We start from the raw sequence: 24,035 nt of genomic DNA, 5'->3' as shown, positions 1-24,035 counted from the left end.
AATGGTTCAGTTCCTACTGCTTCCACTTCATCTCCACAAACGATTTCTCCTCTAGTCCCCGCACCGTCTCGAGCGGTGTTCCTCGGGGCTCTGTCCTTGGTCCACTCCTCTTCAATATCTATATCCTCCCTCTTGGCGACATCATCCTCAGACATGCGGTCAACTTCCACATGTATGCAGATGACATCCAACTGTACCTCTCTGCCCCCATCCTTGACTCCAGGACCACTGCTGTCCTGTCAGAAATCAAGTCCTGGATGAGAGCTACCTTTCTTCAGTTAAACGTCAACAAGACCAAAGCTCTCCTGATTGACTCCCGTCAGCACCTCCACACCTCAGGTGCTGACAACATCACCATCCATGGATGTACACTCCACCTTACTAAGCCAGTCTAGAACCTTGGGGTCTTGTTTGAGCCTCACCTATCCTTTCTACCCCACATCCATGCCATGACCCACTCTGCCTTCTCCCACCTCTGCAGCATTGCCCCGGCTCCGCCACTGTCTCACACCGCATGCCGCTGAAACCCTCCTACACGCATTCATAACACTGAGGCTTGACTACGCCATCTCCTTGCTTGTCGGCCTCACCAACTCCTCCCTCCATAGGCTGCAGATCATCCAGAACTCTGCAGCCCATGTCCTCTCCCACAAAAGGCTCTGTGACCCTATCACCCCCATCCTTGCCTGACTCCACTTGCTTCCCATTACACGGATACAGATTAAGATACAGTTCAAAGCCCTCCATGGCCTTGCTCCCCCCTACCTCTGCAACCTCTAGCCCACTACCATCCTGCCCACTCCCTCTGGTCAGCGGGCTCCGGCCTGCTTCACGTTCCCCTCCCCTGGCTCACCATTGGCGGGCAGGCCTTCTGCCACTCTGCCTCCACGCTCTGGAACTCCATCCCACAGTCCCTCCACCTGATCCCCCTCCCTTGCCGCCTTCAAGACGCATCTCAAGACCCTCCTCTTCAACCATGCTTTCGATCACTCTGCTTCCTCCCCTATCCTCCACCCTCCCCAATCCCAACCCCCAGCTTGGGTCCAAAACACTGACTGTACAGCGCTTTGGGACATCCTGCCGTCATGAAAAGCGCTATATAAATGAAATTTTGTTGTGGTTGAATTTACAATACAATAGTTTTCAAAAAAAATGTTGTATGATTTTTCAACGTAAATTATTTCTCTGAATCTTTATATTTGCCTAATATCTGTTGCCAACAGTATAGGCAGGTTGCTTTTGAATCTGTACAACTGTCTGCCAGCAGGAGAGGTCCTGCACCTGAATCTTTGTTCTTTAAAACAACCAATGTTCTTTAGTTCTCAAACCTATGTTCATCACCTTATGTCACTCCCACGCCCTTTTGTGATTACCAATTTTAAGTCTTGCGTATCAGAACTATGACAGGGCATCACCTTTCTAGATCCAATCAATTTTCAAATGAAAGATGTCAGAAAATTGAGCAGTAAGAAGCGAGCAGGCAGGTATCCTGTGAAATGTCAATTGGCATTATTCGGTGGTGAAGACCTCACAATTTCCAGTCTTCAATTGGTTTTATTTCAAAGTTACTTTTCATGTCTTTATGAAAGCATTGTCTTTATTCTTCTCTGCCACATGGCCCCTCAGCTCCACAATCATGGTTCTGCCCTTGCCTGGTTTCTTTCTGCCTTTCCCATCGTCTCCACTTTGTTTCTACCAACCTTCTCCTCCAGCTCTCGCACAGTCACGTGCAGCGTTGCCCAGGGGTGTGTCCTTGATCCTTTCCTTTTTAATATCTACCTGCTTTCGCTCAAGAATATCATCCGCAGACATGGGGTTAACTTCCACATATATGCGGATGTCACCCAATTCTATCTCTCTGCTTCCACCCTTGACCCCAGGCAACTGCTGTCCTGACAGACAACAACAACAAAATTACATTTGTACAGCGCCTTTCACGTTGGGAGGATGTCCCAAGGCGTTGATGGAGTATTTGTCAGACCTCAGGTGCTGACAGCATCACTATTCCTGGATGCACCACTCTCCACCTCACCGAGCAGTACGCAAACTTGGTGACTTATTTGACCCTCAACTATCTTTTGAACTCCACCTCTATGCCATGGAGGAGTCCTGCAGCGTATTGGTTAGAGCGTTCGCCTGGCAAGGAAGAGGACCCGAGTTCATTACCCAGGCAGGGAAAAACCTTTGGCAAGTTTCCTTACTCCACAGTGCTCTGATTGCCTAGCAGTAAGTAGGAATCCGGTTGTTAGTCGATTGCTTTTCCAGAGGTAATAATAATCCCTTCAAAATATTAATAATAACAATTTGGTCACTCAATGCACGACTGTTTGTCGGACACTGAAAGGGTGGTGGAGGCCGATTCGATAACAACTTTTAAAAACGCGGTGGATGGGTATTTGAGGAGGATGGGTTTGTAGGGTTATGGGGAAAGGGCTGGGGAGTGAGATTGACATTACATTGCTCTTTTCAAAGAGCCGGCACAGACTCGATGGGTCGAATGACCTCTTTTTATGCTGTACGATTCTATGATTCACTGCTGTGTGCAACCAGCTACCGCATTTTTTCCACAAAATATACAGTCAATTCACTTTACAGTTTATCCTGTGAAGCACTTTGAGATGTCCAAACAACGTGATAAGGCACTGTATCAAATACAAATATTATTATTACGATCCGTTCTGCCATCCCCCATCTCTGGAACGTTACCCGCCTTGACCACTATCTTTCCCATCAGGCTGCTGAGACCCTCATCCATGCCTTCATGATGTTCAAGCTTGACTATACTAACTCCCTGTTCACTGAACTTCCCAACTCTTCCCTCCACAAACTGCAAATTATTGTCCTCTTCTGCACTAAGCTCTGAGACCCGATTAGACCCATCCTCGCCTGGCTTTAATGGCTCCTCAGATCATCGAGTTCAAGATACTTGTCCTCACCTTTAAAGCCCTCCAGAGTCTTACTCCTCCCTACTTCTGCGACCTATTGAACCTTTACCAACCTGTCCACTCGCCAGGTACTGGCCTGCTCCACGTCCCCCATGCTGCCCCTTTCACTATCGGTCTTTTTGCCTCCACCCACTGAAACTCCATCCTGGAGTCCCTCAGACTCAGCCCCTCCCTTGCCTTCAACAACAACAGCTTGCATTTATACAGCATCCCGGAGTGCTTGAAGACCTGTCTCAAGACCTTCCACTTGAACCGTGACTTCAGTCATCTTCCCACCCCCACCTCTTTGCCCTCCACCCCTCTTGATTCCAACTCTCAGTTTGGGTGCAAACTCTTCACTATCCAGTACCCTGGGATGTCCTCCTGATTTTAAGGGTGCTAAATAAATGAAATTTGGTATTGGTATGGTTGTCGTTTACACGTATTTGATAATTTTTTCATAAAGGTATAGTTTAATTGAAGGATCCAGATAGGTTCCATGAACGTTCCGCATTGCAGTTTATAATTCCATATGAATACACTTCCATTTGTTTACTAAAGGTGAGCACTGGTCTTACAAGACTACACACCAATCCGGCTAAGAAGATGGGGAGAACCTAGCTCTCAAGCACTTGCCAATTCTGCTTTGCTTTAGGAGAGTCATGAAAGCCTATCTCCTCTGATTCTTCCTCATCACTTCAAGAAAGTGGTTACCTGCTCTCTGTATTGTAACTGAGGTTGGAATTTCAATCTGTATCCCATTATTCTATAATACACCACTGCTTCATTCATAATGGGTTAGCTTGCATCTGAACTCTTTAATCAAATTAGCTCTTAGATAATTATATTTATTAATTAAATCTTCAAGAGAGAACATGTCTGATTTTGTCCTTATTGTCCACTTTTCCTTGATTCATTTGCAACTTTGAATCATTGGTTACACTGTGGAAATTAAATTAATTTCAAACAGACCTTTCTGAACTACTGCATCTCTGTCTTGTAGTGTCAGACTTGGGGGCGGGGGGAACAGCAATCATAACAGGAGTGGACAGCAATCATACAAATTTCAAAAGTCCAACAATTTTTCAGAAATATTAAACCACCTCCACATTAAATAAAAATTGCAATATTTTCTGGGACTGTGTATGAAATGTGTGGGTAGAACTTGTCAGAAAATATAGTTTTGAGTTTTAGAAACTCAAAATGGCTTTAGGAGAAAACATCAACACTATTCATTTCTAGCTCCAAGGCTACAGTAACATTTATGATCCATTTAGTGAGACTGTTTTTTGTTACTGCACCAGTAAGGCGCCACTTTTCAGAAAAACTCTTCTTTGTGCACTGCTGTTGGGTTGCTAGGATATGATTTAAGATCTCCACTACTAGTAGAGTGAAATTACACAAAGCTACAGAATGCCTTTTAAAATAGAGTGTCTGCTGCAGTAAATAGTAGTAAAAGAATCAAATTCAGAACTAAAGTGACAATTGACTTACATTTTACCATTTCACAATAAATGCTGTAATAAACTTTCCTGTGAGTGCAATGAGGAATACAGCACAATTCTCATGGAACAATCTCCGTGCTAGCTCAATCAATTTGGTAACCATTTACTATAAACTAGTTATTAAAATAATACTTCAATTTTATGCGCCACCTTATTCAAGGGGAAAAATTCTGCCCAAATACTTGTGGAAGCAATAATGGAATTTGGAGAGAAACATTTTAGCCAATGCTAAAATCCTAGCAATATTCTGTAGGTTTGTTTAAATGGTCTAAAAGATTCACATTATCAGCAAAAAAATCCTGATTGCGCTTCATTAACATGCGAGCTGATGACCAGACCTTATCTCTGATCAGGCAGATGAGACTTTTGATTTTCTACCTCATCTGAAGGATGGCCTCTCAAAACATAAAACACTCATTCAATGTAAAATGGGCATTTGCTACGATCCAGAATGAGGAAATGAGAGTTTGAACTTGCATCCTTCACAATGTACTGACACACTAACACCATCACCCACACTGTATCCATTTATTTGCATAACCAGAGAGTGTAATGAATGATTGAAACTCAGTCATACTAGAGTTTTCCAAATTGCATCTAAATTATTTCTCAGGTTATTGCCTGGAGTTTTGGATGTATTTAATGTTGAGTATTTAATTTATCAATTATATTTCTGACTTTTCTTACTGCCTCAATGAATTCAATCTTCCTCCTACAGATTGTTGATCTAACCTTAGGCATATTTTCTGCTATAAACTGGAGACAAAATTCTGCCCCACCCATTATAAATAATAGGAAAGAATACCTCCACATCTCATTAGACCTTACCTGGGATTCATTTTCCACACAGGATAGTGAATAATCAGGCCTACTGGGGTATGCAACAAGCAACTGTCCTCATTTAATAATCCCACGTGCTCGACAAAATGCTAAAGGCAATTCAGGTTCAGCCAAATGACTGCCAAGAATTGTAGCAGTATTAATTACACATGTAGATCTTTAAATAAATGCAATGCTACTGCCAGCTTTGCAATGAAAAGACACTGAAGGAATTCCAACAGGACCCTGCAGATAAGCTGACATGGCACTACTAGCCAATGAATCAAGACTGTAGGCAACACTTGCAAATTCATGGAATGGTAGAGATGATTCACATTGCATCAATCTTCCAATATCTCTTCCACTATACCATAATGTACCAAGCCTTGTTTAAGGCAAAATGATTTTGGTTATTAAAATATAATATTAATATTTGCATTTTACATCAGGAGGACATCTCAAAGTACTTCATAGGATTTACTGTAAAGTGTAGTGACTGTATTTTTGTAAGGTGAACATGGAAACCAAGTTGCACACAGCAATGGTCAATAAACAACCATGAAGGAATGATGAATTTTATCTGGGGGATTGTTGGCCAGGACACTGAGGGAACTCCCTTTTGAATAGGACAAGGGATCGTTAAAATCCACCTGAAAAGGCAAATGGGGCCTCGGTTTAACACCTCATCCTCCAACAATGCAGAGCATCCCAGCACTGTACTGGATGTCAGCCTGGACTATGAGCTCCATGTGCTAACATGGGACTAGAAATTTGACTCATTTGATAGTACTCTTGTCTTTGAGTCAGTAGATGGCTTCAAGGCTGTGCAGTGCAGTGTTAGGCAATGTTGGATTGTTGGAGGTTCTCGTGTTTACATGAGAAATGTAACCAATGTTCTACCTGTTTAGGTGGATGTTAAAAAACCTTGAAATGCACAAATCCCACTTTTTTCTACAAGAATAATGACTGATTTATAACTGTTAAGAGCCCTTGGGAGTATATGGCTTAAAAAAAGTTATGTTTCTAATGATATCAGCAAAGCTCAATTGGTAGCTTCTTGCCTCTAAGTCCTAAGTATTCAAGACCCATGTTAGGATATGGAGCTCATAGTCTTGGCTGACATTCCAGTACAGTGATGGGATGCTCTGCTTCCGTGTCCACTTTACAAAAGTACAGTACTACACACTTGCAGTCTTGTGTCCCAATTGAGCTATATTGAAGCTCCTACATCAAGTTTGTCAACTTTAAATACAGTGCAAAAGCAGCTTTCAAATTACAATACTGACAATCAAAGCCTTCTCTCAACAAGCTAAATATTCCATTCCTCTTCCTATTCCCAGCAAATTATCCTGACATTCCTATCAGATTTGTGGCTTTTAAAGAGAAGTGAATTAAAGTTCTCAGTTCTGAAAATAGTGAACGTAATTGTAATTTATCTATGTTACAATGCAACTTATCAAAAAATTTCTAATGCTTCACATGGGTGACAATGATGTGTATATTACATTTCTTATAGATATTTGTAGTCACAGATCATTCTAACTTGTCCTTTACATTTTTACACCTATCAGCAGCTTCCACGAGAATAATCATTTGCAACAGTAAAGCAATCAGTCAGTCCATTGATAACGTGTAAATGCACTTTGCAGAAAATGCTATGAAGCATATTGAAGCGGCCTCCCGATGTGAAAGGCACAATATCAAATTCAAGAATGATTACTTTAAAGACAAGTCTTTTGTGTTAAAGTTAATGTTGATGTGGAAGAACACTTTAAAAAGCTAACTTTTTTCTGATTCAAAGGTTTAGCAAAGACTAATTCCTGATCTACATTCAACAAAGTACTAATTGTACAAAATAAAATACAAAATAATACCTATCCTACATAAGAATTTGCGAGGCAAAAGAAAACCAAGTTCCATCTAGTTCACCTTCCATCATCCTGGCAGTTGCTTGACATATTGTATCTCGAGACATTATTTTCTAGCAGAAATCTATCTAATTTGTTCTTGAAACAAACAACATTTTCTGCTTCCACCGTCTCCCTAGGGAGCCTGTTCCATAAGTTTACTCGCTCATTGAAGTAGTGTTTCCACAGATTTGTTCTGAATTTACCCCCTTTCAATCACAGGCCATGTCCTGTTTCTACTGTTCAGTATAAGATAAAACAGCTTATCGTGGTTTACATTATTTATTCCTTTCAGAATCTTAAAGACCGCAATCATATCGCCCCTCAAACTTCTCTTCTCCAGTGTGAACATACCCAGCTTATCTAATCACTCCTTGTAGTCCAATCCCTCCTTCCCCTCAATTATTTTGGTTGCCCTCCTCTGTAGCCTCTCAATCGTTTGTAGGGTTTACACTCAAGTTAGATACTCTGATCACATGCTGAGACACAATCGGATTTCAGTTCAAAGCTTTGGCACTTTAATCTCTATTCATAATCTCTAAAGAATTTTCTATTTCTGTCTTGTTCCAGGTATTTTACTGAAGGTAAACACAACATACTATAACACACACAGTCTATTTTTAAAATAAAAATACTAACTTCCATTATGTCATGGATGATTATCAATGACCTGAATTATGTCTTTCAAAAAAAATCTTACAATTTTAATTAACTACCTTGATTACAATTGATTTTTATTTTTACAATGAACTACAATTGATTTAAACTTATACCATACAGTACCATTATTTTTTGTGCTCGGTTATCAGAATTGAAGTTGATATTTTTAATAAAAGCAATATAATCACAGTCTGCAATCCACAATCTGCTACGCTTTATAAATTTGGCCTGTATATAATAATAATCCTTACATTTAATAAAATGTCATTCACGTTGGGAGAATGCCTCAAAGTGCTTGATTTACACCATAAATCAGCATGGTCCAACTGGCGGCGTGCCCCCACCCTCCATTTCAGCCAGCCAACCCGCTCACTCCATAATCCATAAATGTTATGTTATGCTTCAGGAAGGGAAACACAACAATATTTCAAATTTGGACCCCGGACGTTTCTCAAATAGGGCAGCCAAAAGGTTGGACCACTCTGCCATAAATCAAATCAAGAAAAAAATAAAAACACACTGCTGATCGAACATGGACTTACCTAGACTCATGCACACGTCCGGGGTGGTCATTTCTAGGTTGGCCACCACTGCTGTAAAGTGCAGTGTATTTTTTAGGTAGCACCCAGCATTTGTTCATATAATACTATTTCAGTACACTATTCAAGTCCATAAATCACCACAATTTTTTCTAAATGTTAATCTCAATAAAGATTTTTTTCAAAAAAATGTTTGTAGTATTGAAAAATGATCCTCACCTGAAAATAACCATTGCACGTACATCTATCTGTAGAATTATGGATTGAAATAAGTGTTTTTTCTTTCAAATTGTGCTTAGCAGTGATCTTTCAAGCAAATGGGAAGCACAATTACGCAGGAGATCACAGATAACTATTACTATGTTTTATTAGTAAAATAAATTACATAAGCAAGAAAACAGAATAGTATTTTTGCCCCTTTATACTCTATGTCATGTATTTGTTTAAATGTTTCCCCCCTTCCTGTGTTCATTCCTTTTATTGAGAAGACAACCCACTTATGTGTGAGAACAACAAAATTATACTATTTCCCAATTACCACAGTTAATGTCAGAAATGAGCCACAAGGAAGTACAGGATGACTACACCCCATGACACAACCATCAAATGCACGAAGGCTTTTCTGCAATGCTCAGCTTTCAATTATAATGCTTTCCCAGTTACTGAAAAAAAGCACATTACATTTCCGATTTACAAATAAAAAATACTTACCGTGAAACATTTCAACAACACATAGATTGAAAATGTCTTGGATCATACTCAGTCGAAGCTTGCCTTCACAAAGAAGAAAGACTCGTTTTTCATCCACTACTGTATTTTCGAGCAGCTTTTTCTTAAAAAAAGAATTTAGATTCAAGGCAATGTTAAGTATTACAGTATCAATTCTTTATATGCAAATAATTCTCATTCAAATGCACTAAACTGTAATAATTTAATAAACTATTTTATAGAACCCTGATGCAGATTTATTATTTTTGGAATAATCATTGCAGCATACATTTCACCCAGCACAGACTAAACAGGATGAAAGTCTTCTCCCTTCAACAGAGTTGTGCACTAAGCAAAATGAGTTTGAGCAAAATAGTTTAATCCACTAGGAACTGCATTAAATGCCTGTTATGCACAACTGCTCAGAATTTTGCACTAGAGTGGGTATCTCTTTAGTACAAGCCATGATGGTCGCACATGGAAATGTTACAGTTCATTTGGGACACAGTGCACATGTTACCTGAAAGAAACTGGAGTTAAGATACATTATTGGTGTGGAATGGATTTTACCCTCCATCTTCTTACCCATGGTGTTCACCTGAAAGTGGTTGATATTTGCTGAATACTGGATCTCAATACTGTATATTTCATTCTCCAGCACAGACATCCACTAACTTGAGCACAAAACACACCAAAATAATTGATACAAAAATATGTTCCTGAGAAGAAGTTAATTTTAAAGAAGTTGGTTTTGAAGAACTTTCTTATTCATTATACCTGTCCTGGGTTAATTGAAGAAATTTAAAAAAAATGTAAAACCCGTCTTTAAGCTTAGTTTCTCTCTGACATTTCACACCTTTCCACATACACACATCAACAACTTCCAGTTACATAGTGCCCTTCACCTGCGTAGCGTCTTGGGAGTGACTTTATTTATAGGCAAACGCGACAGCCCAATTCCACACAGCAATGCCCCACAAATAGCCACACATACACACACGCATATATGTGGAAATGAAAAGCATTATTTCGCAATCAAGAAAACAGGAAGATAGATAGATTACTCATAAGTGTCTGCCTATATCTTTCATGAAGTAGGTGCTAGAAAGTGGGAATTGTGATGACTGACTTGCTCAAGCTTCTCTCTCGCTCAGGGAGCAGATCTGTTCAGCACTTCCCCTTACAGCTTATCCCTCTTCCCCTCCAGTCCACTATTGGTGGCCGTGATTTCAGGCACTGCCTCCTGAAACCTTGGAACTCTCTTCCTCAATCTCTCCGCCTTTCCCATTTTCAGATCATGCCTGAAGACCTTCCTTTTTGACTGTGCTTGCGGTCACCTGCCCCCCGGGCTCCATGTCAGGCACCGCCATTATTGCGCGCTCCGGTACGGTACCCTGCGTGCAGGACACTATAAAATGCAAGTTGTTGTTGTACGACCTAAGTGAGAACCAGAGTTCATTGTGTACAGGTCAAATGTCAGAATTCTGTGGAGCAATACATTAATTCAATGACAAACGATGTCACTGACGCAAACAACATCAGGAAAGCCCAGCTTTTATGTAGAAAATAAAACAAATTGCTGCCTTCAAACAGTGATTGTACAGATATTCTGAGTATCAATAATTATTATGACAACTTGTAACCATGTGCATAAAACAGTCCAGATGTTAAGTGCACTGAGAGAGATACTCACTACAGGATAAATATTCTGGTGTAGGTTTAACACAAAGGTAAATGCTTACAGCAAGTGAATTAAAAACACAAATTAAGACAACTTCTAGCAGATAAATCCAGTTATTTTAAGAAAAACAGCATATAATATTCTGAATTTAAAATAGACACATCACCACCACTACAAATCACACCAGGATCCATTATTGTCAACAGACTCAAGTCCTAAGGTGCAAGTTATATTTTTAAATACAGAATGAATGTGCATATAAACATGGATCCTGAAAATCCTGAAAAAAGATTTTCTCCCAAGTTGTTGTGTGATGTAAGTTCTACAACAGACCAATTTAAACTGCAATATACTGTATCAGCAGTCATTCTAAATGGAGACATTGGAATTTAACTGGGAATATTCAAAACCCATTTTTTTTGCAATAATTGCACCTCTTGGTTTCTAAATATTAGAAGCCATTTAATTTACCTGCAAATTCTGGAGGTCCTTTTACAAATTACATAAATAAAATGGCTTCCAATGTTTGCAAACCAGAAGTTGCTCTAAATGCAACAAATAGAGTTTGAAAACAAATCAACCCAACCTAATGGTAGCAGCAGAGTGTAACGTGTGACTGAAATGGATGTCACTGAAGATGGATCTGGATCAGATATAAGAAAATAGACTTAAACTGGTAACGGTGGTTATGATAATATGCAAGAATACCCAGCTGGCTTCTTTGGGGCCAGAGCTCTAAGATCCCAGGCTTGTCTAAAGCTCCCATTCCTCTTAAGTTCAATGAAGCCGCTTTGAGGTGCACAAGGTTCTTTCTCGTCAATTACATCACCAAAGTAGTCTAAAAATTGTGAAGGTGAATTCCAGACAGTGCAGAAAAGTGACCCATGCTTGCTTCAGAATTTTTTTTAAAAAATTTCCCCTCGCACTCTACTAATCAGGAGGTTGTCTTCTAACACAAACTATTTATTTCAAAGTTTGCTTCCACATTAATTTCACTAAAACTTCATATTGTATTCTTCAGTTCTGTATTCATATATTCTATATTTTCAGAATATGTTCTGAAAAATATCTCTTTTCAGCGTTGCAATAGTTCTATTCACTTAGAAAAATATGGGCAATAATATATTTCATTAAAGTATGCTATTTTAACACTATCTGTGTTTTAATCTTATATATTTGTGTTCTGTGGTATTTATAGAACACAGTACTGGGCCTCAGTTTAAATACTTAAAGTATTAATACCATTATAATGGCAATAGGAAAACTGGATGTTGCTCTTGAACCTCCAAAGAAAGATTTTCAGTGAACCCTGGCTGGCTTCTAGATTTGTACTGTACCAGTCTATCAGCATATATATATATATATGCAGCACAGTCAATATCAGGGTGTTTATAGTATGCATATTGGCATAGATATTTTCATGAAAGCCAATAATACCCTCCTCCATCAGAGGATCTGTGGGGTTTGAAAGGCCATAATCTGTCTTGATACTGATGTATTCTCTGTTCTTGCTATAATCTATTTTGTGGCTAACGTATTCTCTGATTCTGCTGACACTCATCAATGACCCAGTCGATGATTCAGGGACAGGTGAAGCACAAAGATTAGAATATTTTCTCCTCTGTCAGCCCACCGGAATAAAGCCAGGTGTCCCAACATAACATTTAGTTTCTTTCCATCTGACCATAAGAGATGTAATGAATCATCCATTATCTTAAATAAAAATTATGTCCGTTTTAAATTTAAATGACTTATTAATAAGTGATGACTAATTCCTATTTGAATAAAAGATAGAACTGTCAGGACTTTCTTTATATAGTATGTATCCAAATAATATCAGGTACATATTAAGTATATGTGGACTGATAGTATACAACAATATCAAAAGTATTCTTCATATTTAGAATAATGCAGTAGTAAATTTAGAACCAATACACTCTCTATTCTTAATAATAAAAAACACTTAACAGTCCTGAATATATAAAACAGAAATCCTATAAAGTCTGTTCTCCAATTACGTTTAGCATCTTCAAAGTACTGAAGCAGTCTTGTTTCTATGTTTTTTTAGGGTAGTTAGTGCTCTTAGTTTAGTTAGTGCTCTTAAATTTGCGATTGACTTCTTGTGTCATTTCTTAATTCTTCACTTCATATTGCTCTCATCCGTCTTCAGTATTTACAAATCAAAATGCTCTCACCAGAAGCAATCTGTATTTGGAAAAATAAAGGCCTACATGTTTTTCAGAGATATGAAAACATCACATTTTCATCATTATACTTTATTAAACTTCTAGCAACACTGCTGCAAAGATTTGGNAAAAAAATTCAAAAGCTTTAATTACAGAAAGGAAAGGCTAACCATTTAGCTGTCCTTCTGCAACAATTAAGGGCAAAAGCTAAGGACTTAGACCATCGTATTTTGACTGCAATTGCAGCATCCTGAAGAAAGAAATTACCTGACAGAAGATATAAATAAAAGGAGGCTCAAATGCAGATGGATAGGTCACCATTGACTTCTTCCCATTTCTTGTGTAATCTGATATTTGAGAGATGCATTGCTTCATTTCCGAAAAGCTTCCATATAACTGCTCCATATTCCTTGACATGTGTTCTATTTTTTCATTTGCAAAATCACCGTTCTTTGACGAAATAGATGCATGAGACAGTCTCCTTCCATCTTCCTTGGGATTGACTGGACTATTCAAATCTCTGTTTGGTGTGCCAGCTCGTCCAAGAATAGTCACAGAGCGATTTATAGGTTCTGCATCAAAGCTTGCTAAAGTCACTGAAGAGTCACAGGGTGTGGAGCCGTCTAACATCTCTGGACTGCTCATTTCTGGGATCTCTTCACCAATGGCACTCCTGACTTCTTCTATTAGTCTCCTTCTACCACTGGGTGACTGAATGATGGTACTTCCTGGCAGTAAAAGCTCCCTTCCTGCAATTTGCTCTTCTTTGGACAGATTTTCAAAATACTTTCTCATTCCAGGGATGTTGATAGCAGATTGTCCAGTTTGATAAGATTCTGATAATTCAGGATCATTGGCCACCAGTTTTTTCGTCATAAGCCTGATTAAAAATCGATCGGAATTGGAAGAGGGGAGAAAAGCAGGATCATTTGATTTCTGCTTCCCAATCAAAAGCAATAATATTTTTTCAGTCAGAAAACACAAGCCCTTTGGCCGCTCATTTTTCTGCAAGTGAATTTGCTGAATATTGGGCATACTTGATGGGGTTACTGAATAGACCAAAATTGTGTTGCAACTGTTGGATGCTACTACGATTGTGTGTCCACATGAGTCAAAAGTTATAATGTCAGGGACTAGAATCCCAGGGACACTTACTTTTCTAGTTGTTGTTACCTTTCTTTCAAAGGTTACCAAAATCAGGTGTGAAGAGTCATGACCACTTCCAGTAAGGCTGTCCCTCCGTTTTAGGTGAATAAGTGGACTAGGATCAGATTTCCGATGATTTGCCAGAAGGTGGGTTAGCTCTATGGGACAGGCTGATGACGATGATGAAATTATAGAATCTGCTGCCAAAGACCTTTCAGAATCGATCGATCTCCTTCTTACCTCCATAGAGCAATCTTCATCCACAGTTATTACTGAGGACCGGGACATCAATGATCCCATTTCCCCCGTGACATCAAAGGCCATACCAGCATTCAGACCACAGATTTTATCAAGGGGCAGTTCAGTTGCCACAGCCACTTGCATATCCATACTAGCCTCTATTGCACAGATATATCCTCCAACATCAAAAATAGGACAGAAATTGCATGGATTAAGGGTCTTCTGAGAATCATTCCAAATGTAAGAATGTAGGGTACTGCCTATAGCAATCACTAAACGATTGCCATCTTTAGTCCAGCATGCACAATGAATTAAACCGCTCCCCTTGATATCTGCTTTAACTCTACGGTTGTCAGTCTGCACTGCAAACAACACTGAGGCATCTCTCTTTGTCAGCACCACAAGGGCATCACTTTTTGGATGCCACACACAGCCCTGAGGCAGTATTGGAAAAATTTCTCCGAGTTCACATGTTTGAGACACCAAAAGCTTGTTGTTCTCCAGTGTACTGTGCTGCAGCTGCCAGACCGTGATGTGTTTCTTATGCTGAACAGCAAGCAGTGCCAGAGCCCCTGTGCAGCAGACAGAACCCCAATACAGACCATGAACGTGTTCAAAACATCCAATAACATTACTGTCTCCGAACTTTACCTCACCATTGACCAAACAAACAACAGTGAGAGCAACTTGCTTGCCATCTGTCCAAGCTATCCCATGAATTGGATGAAGGGCTTGATGCAACGCATTGATACCAGTTCGCAGAAGTTTTGCTTTTCCAAGATCCATACTGCTCTCCTGCAGAATCCTGGAGGTAATAAAAATAAGGTTTAAAATCCTACCTGAACTAGCAGCATGTTTTGTTTTTTCTAAACAACCATACTGATGTAGACCACCATTCTGTTGTACATTTCAAATTGAAACAAAGCACCATTATCTATTCCTGCTTGCATGTAGACACAGGTCTATCTGGCTGATACTGGGGTCTATTTGGCTGAAGCAGGTCAACCCTTTTCTAACAGCAATCTGTCGCTTAACTAAAGCTTCTTCACGTCGGTTCCAAAGATATAGTATTTAATCCATAGGAGTGTAATGAGACTTGAGCTGATTAGTCTGATTTGACCTAAGGCATTTCAAGTGTACCTATAATGTTGAAAATAACTGAGGTAAACGTACCAGAACTATGTTAAAATTTAGAGTTGCAGTCAGTAACTCTTGAAAAAATTAAAAAGGACAAATCTTTAGTCCTACACCTCTCATCGCCATGGGCCCACAGGATCTCCATGTTATTAATTCACTCTTTAATAATAATAATAATAATCCTTGCATTTGATATCGCGCTTTTCACGTCAGGAGAACGTCCCAAAGCGCTTCACAGAACACACTGTAAAGTGAATTGACTGTATATTTGTGGGCGAACGCGGCAGCCAATTGTGCACAGCAATGTCCCACGAACAGTCGTAGATTGAAAATGACCAATTTATTATTGTTTGGGGTTTTGGAGGGATTATTATTAGGGTGTGGAGTAAGGAAACTTGCCCAAGGTTTGGCCCTGCCTGGAATTGAACTCAGGTCTCTCACTTGCAAAGCGAGTGCTCTAACCACTGAGCTACAGGACTCCACGTGTATATGGGCTGGTGTGTTGCTAATGAAGTTTGATATACACAAATGCAAGGTATTCTCATGCTGTGGTAGAAAAACTGTAGGCTGGGTAATCTGGAAGGATGAGATCAAATGGGTCAAAGGGCCTTTTTAAATGAATGAATCTTATCTCCAGAGCAAAACACACCTGTGAAGTGTGATGATTGAGTATTGTGTTGTTTTTTAAAATAAAATATGAATGTTATTGAAACAGAAAACAACTGAGATGTAAAAGTAAATCTTTCAAAATTTTACCTGTACAAAATTACCTTTTATTCTATCCCTATTTTCTCTTCTTTTTTATTTTAAATAATTTTTGGTATTCTCTATTTTGTGCTCTTCTGTATTCCAACTTTCACTAGCCATTTTGGAAGGCAAGAGAAACCTTTTTTCAAAACACATCGTAGAGGCTGCCATGCTGATCTCCAACCAGGAATTTAAAAAAGAGTTGAAAGTTCAAGCCCCACAAAAACAAATAGATACCCGCAGCACATGGCAAAGGTACTATTCAAATGTAAATGCACATTGGCAACACGCTTAGATCAATTCTCTTTTTGCAGGTTAATTCTTTTTGCCAGGCTTAATTTTTTCTTTTTTTAATACTTTCCTTTAGTATTCTGCTAACGTAAGGAGTGCCGGTGACATCATTAGAAGAACTGGCTGGTAGAAAATAACTGACCTTGGGACTGAGAGAAAGCTGGATTAACATACATAACTGAAATGATTTGATCATTGAAACATCTAAATTGACAACTGTATCTACCGATGTCAATTCAGCTTTCTCAAACAGTGGGGATCCATAACTCATTCATTGTCAGCATTTAAACAAAAAAATGAAGCCTGTGATTGTCAGTCTAAACTGCAAACAACACAAGGCATTCCTCAGCACTAAGGGGCCGTCACGCTTTGCATGCAAAGCTCTCACACAGCGCTGAGGTAACATTGGAAAAAATCTCCCAGTTCACACATTTAAGATACCAAAAGTTTGTTGTTCTGAGTAGTCAAAACAATCTTAACTTCAATACAATTTATACAAAATATACTAATGTGTACAAAATACACATTAAAACATTAAGGAGAAAAGCACATGGTGATAACTAAAATTATGACAATTAATTTTTTATATAAACACCACAGGAAATATGCACAAAAGGCAAAATACTGTAGATGCTGGAAATCTGAAATAAAAACAGAAGTCACTGAGCATAATCAGCAGGTAACATTGGTTAACAATTCAGGTCGATGATCTTTTGTCAGAATGGTCATCGACCTGAAACATTAACTCACTTTCCTCTGTCCATAGATGCTGTCAGAAATATGCACATTGGTTCAAAACTTCAAGACTGTTTGAGAGATATTGCTGTGCGCAAATTAACTGCTGCGTTCGCCTATAAAATGCAGTCACTACACTTCGCAATAAATTCTGTGAAGCGTATTGGGACATCTTCCGAACACGAAAGGTGCTGTATCGTACACAAAGGATTAATATTGAGGTTTAAGGTACTAATCCTGCATGTCAACATAGTTAGATTCTAAGACATATTCTTGGTCTGAAAAGCTGGGCTCACAAAATTGGACTTCTAGCTCATGGATTGTCTTTTTTTGTTGTTTACNTTTTTGTTCTTTCAGACATCAAGTCCTGGATGAGAGATACTTTTCTTCAGTTGAACGTCAACAAGACGGAGGCTCTCCTATTGGGTCCCATCAGCTCCTCCACACCTCAGGCATCACCATCCATGGATGCACACTCCACCTTGCTAAGCCAGCCCGAAACCTTGGCATCTTGTTTGACCCTCAACTATCCTTTCTACCCCACATCCATGCCATGATCCATTCTGCCTTCCACCACCTCTGCAACATCGACCGGCTGCCCCACTGTCTCACACCGTAGGCTGCCAAAACCCTCATACACGCATTCATAACATCAAGGCTTGACTATGCAAACTCCCTGCTTGTCGGCCTCCTCAACTCCTCCATAGGCTGTAGATAATCCAGAACTCTGCAGCCTGTGTCACCTCCAGCACCAGGCTCCATGACCTTATCACCCCCATTCTCGTCCAACTTCACTGGCTTCCCATCACACAGGAAAGCCCTCGACGGCCTTGCTTTCCCCTACCTCTGCGAACTCCTAATTCCCTACCAGCCTGCCCGCGCCTTCCACTCAGTAGGCTCCAGTCTGCTTCACGTCCCCTGCCCCGCCATTGGTGGGCGGGCCTTCTGACACTCTGCCCCCACCCACTGGCAACCATCCAGCAGTCCCTCCGCCTTGCCCCCTCCCTTGCCTCCTTCAAGACCCATCTCAAGACCCTCCTCTTCGACCGTGCTTTCAATCACCCTGCTTCCCCCCCGCCCTACACCCTCCCCAAACCTGACGCCCAGCTCAGGTCCGAAGCACTGACTGCCTTGGGGTGTCCTCCCGATGTGAAAGGCACTGTACAAATGTAATTTTGTTCTTCTTGTTGTTTACTAAAAAACGTGGAAACCTGGAAACTAGTCATGGACTCTAAATGGAGTTCAGGAGCCCTTCTGCATAATAATAATAATAAATATTAATAACAAAATAGTGGGAGGAACGATCACCTTACTGAACTGACACCTTACGACCTGAATATTTATTTAAAACACAGTATCCCTAGTGGAAATTACCTTGTAGAATGATGGCAATATTATATTTGTGAACTTTGAATGGGAAAACAAATATCCCATACGCATTAATAATTGATGTGTTGATGCGCATCTTAAAATTATTTGTGCAAGATTTTAGCTCACATAATTATCTGAATGTTTAATTTGGACAGCTTGTAACACACAGATATTCAATTTTATTGACCTAGGATATAAAGGGAGTTTGACGTTCCCTCTTCTCTTTGCAACCTGTTCACAACATTCCCTTCATGTGAACATTTTGAAATAAAAAAACTCTGCATTTTATAAAGTGCCTTTCACACAGGAGGCCAAATCAAAGAGCTTCAGAAGATTTATTGTAAAGTGTAGTTTGCAAGTCAATGCTGCAGCCACATTGTGCCCAGAATGCAACGCCCCAGAAGCAACTAAGAAGTGAATGACCAATTTTATTTATGGGATTGTTGGTTTACTTGTTCAGGTGGATGGTGTCCTGGGTTTATGTCTTATCCAAGGCTGGCAATTCTAACATTTCAGCACAACCCCAATATAACATTGGTTATATAATAATAATAATAGCTGGACTATGCGCATTCAAAATCCTGACGTGGGTTCTGAAGCCACAACCTTCTGATGCAGAGGAAAGAGTGTTATCAAATTAGCCAAGCTGGCACCTAATAAATTACATAATAATAATCCTTGCATTTGATAAAGCGCCTTTTCACGTCTTTGAGACGTTTAAAGTGCTTCACAGAAAGTGAATTGACTGTATATTTTGTGGGTGAAACGCAGCAGCCAATTACGTACAGCAATGTTCCACAAACAGTGGTGGATTGAAGTGACCGATTTATTATTATTATTTTTTTGAAGGAAACATTATCCCTGGAAAAGCAATTTGCCAATCAACTAACAACCGGGTTCCTTCTTACTACTAGGTAAACAGAGGCGTGTGGAGTTAGGAACCTTCCCAACATTTAGCCCTGCTGGGAATCGAACCCAGGTGGGTGCTCTAACCACTGGCTACAACCACTGAGCTTTATAGTTCAAAATATATGAATAAAAAATACCTATGAAAGATCAGGTATAATATAAGGCAGATGCTCAATGTGCAATAACCTCCTAAATCAAGAGAGACATAGATATAAGGGCAGAAAAAATTGAAAAGAGTGAGGAAGCATCTGCTGAAGACAAAGAAATTGTAATCTAGAATAGATGAATAGAAAAATGAGCATCTTAGGAAATTTCAAGGTAGGAGACAAAAAAAGCTGAAATCTAAAGTGACCTAAGAAGCTGAGAACACTGAGAAATGAAATCTAAAACATATTCCTATTAACTTTGTACAGAAAATATTATTTTAGAAACATTATTGTGGAAAATATATTCAAAATGTTGCCCAACTGAAATCAAAATTAAACTGGTTTTACATCTTATTTTCATTCCCTACAGGTAATTTATAATGTAAGGCTGACGTACTGCAGCTCAGGCTCTTCAGAGTCCATCAGCTCTTTCGCACTTCAGTGTTGTATAAAAAGAAAGTTCAGTCATCAGTAGACGAGGCACAATGAGAGCTGAGGAAAGCTGGGTTTCAGGAAGAAATAATAAAAGCTCCCAGAACAACCTTACCACTTCTTAAACTCTAGCCCCAATCCCCAATCCCTGGCCCAACACTTCCCTTTCTTTCTGCACCTTATACTTTTTGTTAAAGCGTGGCAGAAATGGGAACTGGATAGTAAAATGACGATTTCATGAGGGAAGTACAAATGTGCTTATGCTATGCAAAAATTATGTTTTATATTCCTTGTGTTGGTGATCTTCACTTGAGAGGGGAGAAAATTCAAAACTGATTTGTCAGTGCTTAAGGACAGGCTACCCTAATAAGTGCCTCACCAGAACGTGAGTTTGCTCCTCTGCTACTGACCTCCACTTTGCCAGAAGTGCAGTACAACAACATACATTTTTTAGCGTCCTTCATGCCACACGGTGTTTCAGAGCACTTTCAATGAAGCTGGCATCTAATAAATTAAAAGTATATGAATAAAAAATACCTATGACAGATCAGGTACAATAATAATAATAATAATAATCCTTGCATTTGATATAGCGCTTTTCACGTCGGGAGAACGTCCCAAAGCGCTTCACAGAACACACTGTAAAGTGAATTGACTGTATATTTGTGGGCGAACGTGGCAGCCAATTGCGCACAGCAATGTCCCACAAACAGTCGTAGATTGAAAATGACCAATTTATTATTGTTTTGGTTTTGGAGGGATTATTATTAGGCTCTGTGTGGAGTAAGGAAACTTGCCCAATGTACTATAGATGCTCAAACAATGTACGTTAACCTCCGAAATTAGGAGAAACATAGATAGGCGGGCAGAAAAAAATTGAAAGAGCAAGGAAGCATCTGCTGAAGAAAGACAAAGAACGACTGCTTCCTACGTATATTGTGCAGGAAGCCAGCAAGTCAGCCATCACCGGTCTTTCTCAGGTGTCTAGCGTTCCAAACACTCACAGGAGAAGTAACAGCTGACTGTCTGGTTTCCTGCATTCTGTACGCTTGCACATGAAGTCAACTGGTTTGCAAGCCGGATGTGATGTCAAGAGAAGCAGGACCAGATGTTATTTGATACAGAACATGGTCTCTATTTTTCTGAATCCAAAATGTTGTTGCTCAGACAGCAACGCAGGGAAACTTTAACAGTGATATTGAAGCCAACTACGGACTCAATTGCTGCATGTATAAATGTAAAGATTATAAAAATTATTATTATGTGATGTCCATAATACTTTTCTTTATTTAACTGTTGACCGTCCTCCTGACGTGAAAGGCGCTTTATAAATGGAATCTTGTTGTTGTTGTTGACCTGACTTACCCACAGCTGTCCTTCCTTCCCCAAATCCGGTCCCTGGCCAGGACCGCCTACCGCCACTACATTGCCTGCCCGGGACGTACCTTATCCTAGATTCAGTCGAAACACTGGTCCATGTGTTCGTCACCTCCCGACTTGACTTCTTAAATGCCCTCTTTGCCAGTCTCCCCAATTCCCCCATGCACAGGATCCAACTGATCCAAAACTCCTCCACCCGCATACTCACCCGTACTAAACTCCGCACCAGTTCTAGCCAGACTTCACTGGCTCTCTATCGCTGAACAAATCAATTTCAAGATGCTCACACTCGTTTTCAAATCCCTCCATGCCCTGGCACCTCCCCATCTCTCCGACTTACTTACCCCCAACCCACAACCCGCTGCCTCTTCTCAAATAGCTCCAGCCTTCTGCATGTCCTCCTTTCCACCATTGGTGGCTGCGCTTTCAGCCACTACTCCCTGAAACTCTGGAACACTCTTCCTCTATCCCTCCGCCTTGCCCGTTCCTTCGCCACCTTCAGGTCACTCCTGAATACTTTCCTATTTGATCGTGCCTAAGGTCACCTCCCTCTCCCCCCAGCTCGGCACCGTGCTTTGCCATTGTCAAGCGCTCTGGGACACTATATAAATGCAACTCATTGTTTATTTGAAATTTTACTCACTTTCATCCCTCACTGGCAAAATAAATTACATGGTTCCCTATTGTGCAGATTCTGTACCTGTAATTTTAATTAGCTTTTTAACCTGTTTCATATATAGTAAAATTTTAGCACCAAAATCAGAAAAAGCTGTTTTTTCATTTTAATAATACCATATAATTTAGGCCCCCATTATTTTCTCTAATCTTAACATAAAATAATCGTTATTCAGTACTTGCAAAAAATTACAAATAAACCTGTAAATTTTGTAAAATTCCAAAGTATCAACCTCACTTTACAGCATGGATATTGGATACTCTTAAGGATGGTAATGGGCCAGACAATAGGCTCACCTAAAATATTTTTTTTAGTACATTACAATACAAAATTACATTTGTAAAGTGCCTTTCACGTCGGGAGAACGTCCCAAGGTGCTGAACAGTCAGGGATTTGGACACGAGCGGGGGGGAGGGGGGAATTGGGATCAGGGAGAGTGTAGGGCAGAGGGTAGGAGGGTGGCCGAAGGCACTGTCGAAGGAGATTCCTGAGGCGTTCCTCGAACGATGCAAGGGAGGGAGCGAGACGAAGGTAGGGTTAATATTACATAAATAAAGCTTTCCTTAGGTAATATCAACTTTATTGCAGTAATATTTATTTTGAGCATAAAAACCCATGCTGAAAATGTACAAAACCAACCAGAAAGCAGAACTCTGTAGAGCCCTTCAGGTTCTCTGAAGTATGAAACAAAATCTAAAGTTTGAAATGAAATCCAGTCTCTTTGGGTCCAGCTGCTCACTCTGAAATCCAGCCCTACTCTGAGGTAGAGAACCGCATTCTGCTAACCATCCCTGGTCTGAGATATAGTACCTCACTCTGATAACTAGCCTAATGACATACTAATATACTGTGGTATAATGTAGTCATATAACATACTGTGGTGTAATATAATGTGCTGTAGTGTAATATAATGTGCTATAATGTGCTGCAGGATATATCATGTAATATAATGTGCTGTAGTGTAATATAATGTGCTATAGTGTAATATAATGTAATATAATGTGCTGCAGTGTAGTATAATGTCCTATAATGTGCTGTAGTGTAATATAATGTAATATAATGTGCTGTAGTGTAATATAATGTAATATAATGTGCTATAGTGAAATATAATGTCCTATAATGTGCTGCAGTGTAATATAATGTAATATAATGTGCTGTAGTGTAATATAATGTAATATAATGTGCTATAGTGTAATATAATGTAATATAATGTGCTGTAGTGTAATATAGTGCAATATAATGCTATAATGTGCTGTGTTATTATAATATAATATAACATGCTGTACCTCTCTCTGATGATCGGCGTCAACACTCCCATCCCCGGTACCGGAAACGTTCCCCGGGCAACCCCCGCGCTTCCGGTTAGCGGCGGCCCGCCTCACGCGAGGCGGGGCTGAGAGCGCAGGACGCGCCGCTTGTGCTGAAGCCGATGGGATAAATTGCGCATGCGCCTGCTGCGTCAGTCGATGTGGAAGTACTGCGCGTGCGTCAGTGAGCCTGGTCACTGACCTTGTCTGAAACTGAGTGATTGTGATGTCAGGGTGTTCAGTGACCACGCCCCCCCACACCCACCCCCCCCCACACCCCCACACCCCCCCCCCCCACCGCCCCCACACACCCCCCCCCACACACCCCCACACACACACCCCCCACCACACCCCCCCACCCACCCCCCCACACCCCCCACCCCCCCCCCACACCCCCCCACACACCCCCCCCCACCCCCCCCACACACCCCCCCACACACACACACCCCCACACACACACACCCCACCCACACCCCCCACACACACACACCCCCCCCACACCCCCCCCCCCCCACCCACACCCCCCCACTCACACCCATCCCCACACACACCCCACCCCCCCCCCACACACACCCCCCACACACACCCC

The 24,035-nt window shown here is 40.4% G+C and overlaps 1 protein-coding gene across 1 annotated transcript in view; it reads right to left on the bottom strand.

The window, feature by feature from the left end:
* Positions 1–23,474, bottom strand: part of LOC103180921 (WD repeat and coiled coil containing) — an 81,858-nt gene extending 58,384 nt beyond the window's left edge. The window contains exons 1-3 of the mRNA XM_042333245.1: positions 23,426–23,474; positions 13,197–15,120; positions 9,066–9,186 (exon numbers count right to left, since the gene is read on the bottom strand). Of these exons, the coding sequence (XP_042189179.1) occupies positions 9,066–9,186; positions 13,197–15,120; positions 23,426–23,457 (2,077 nt within the window). The 5' untranslated portion in view covers positions 23,458–23,474. The remainder of the gene's footprint in view (positions 1–9,065; positions 9,187–13,196; positions 15,121–23,425) is intronic.
* Positions 23,475–24,035: the final 561 nt, after the last annotated feature.

This window comes from Callorhinchus milii, unplaced genomic scaffold (genome assembly GCF_018977255.1).
Source record: "Callorhinchus milii isolate IMCB2004 unplaced genomic scaffold, IMCB_Cmil_1.0 Scaffold3, whole genome shotgun sequence".
Classification (NCBI taxonomy): Eukaryota; Metazoa; Chordata; class Chondrichthyes; order Chimaeriformes; family Callorhinchidae; genus Callorhinchus; species Callorhinchus milii.
The sequence above is the reverse complement of the archived record's forward strand: the minus strand, read 5'-3'. Positions and strand labels throughout refer to the sequence as shown.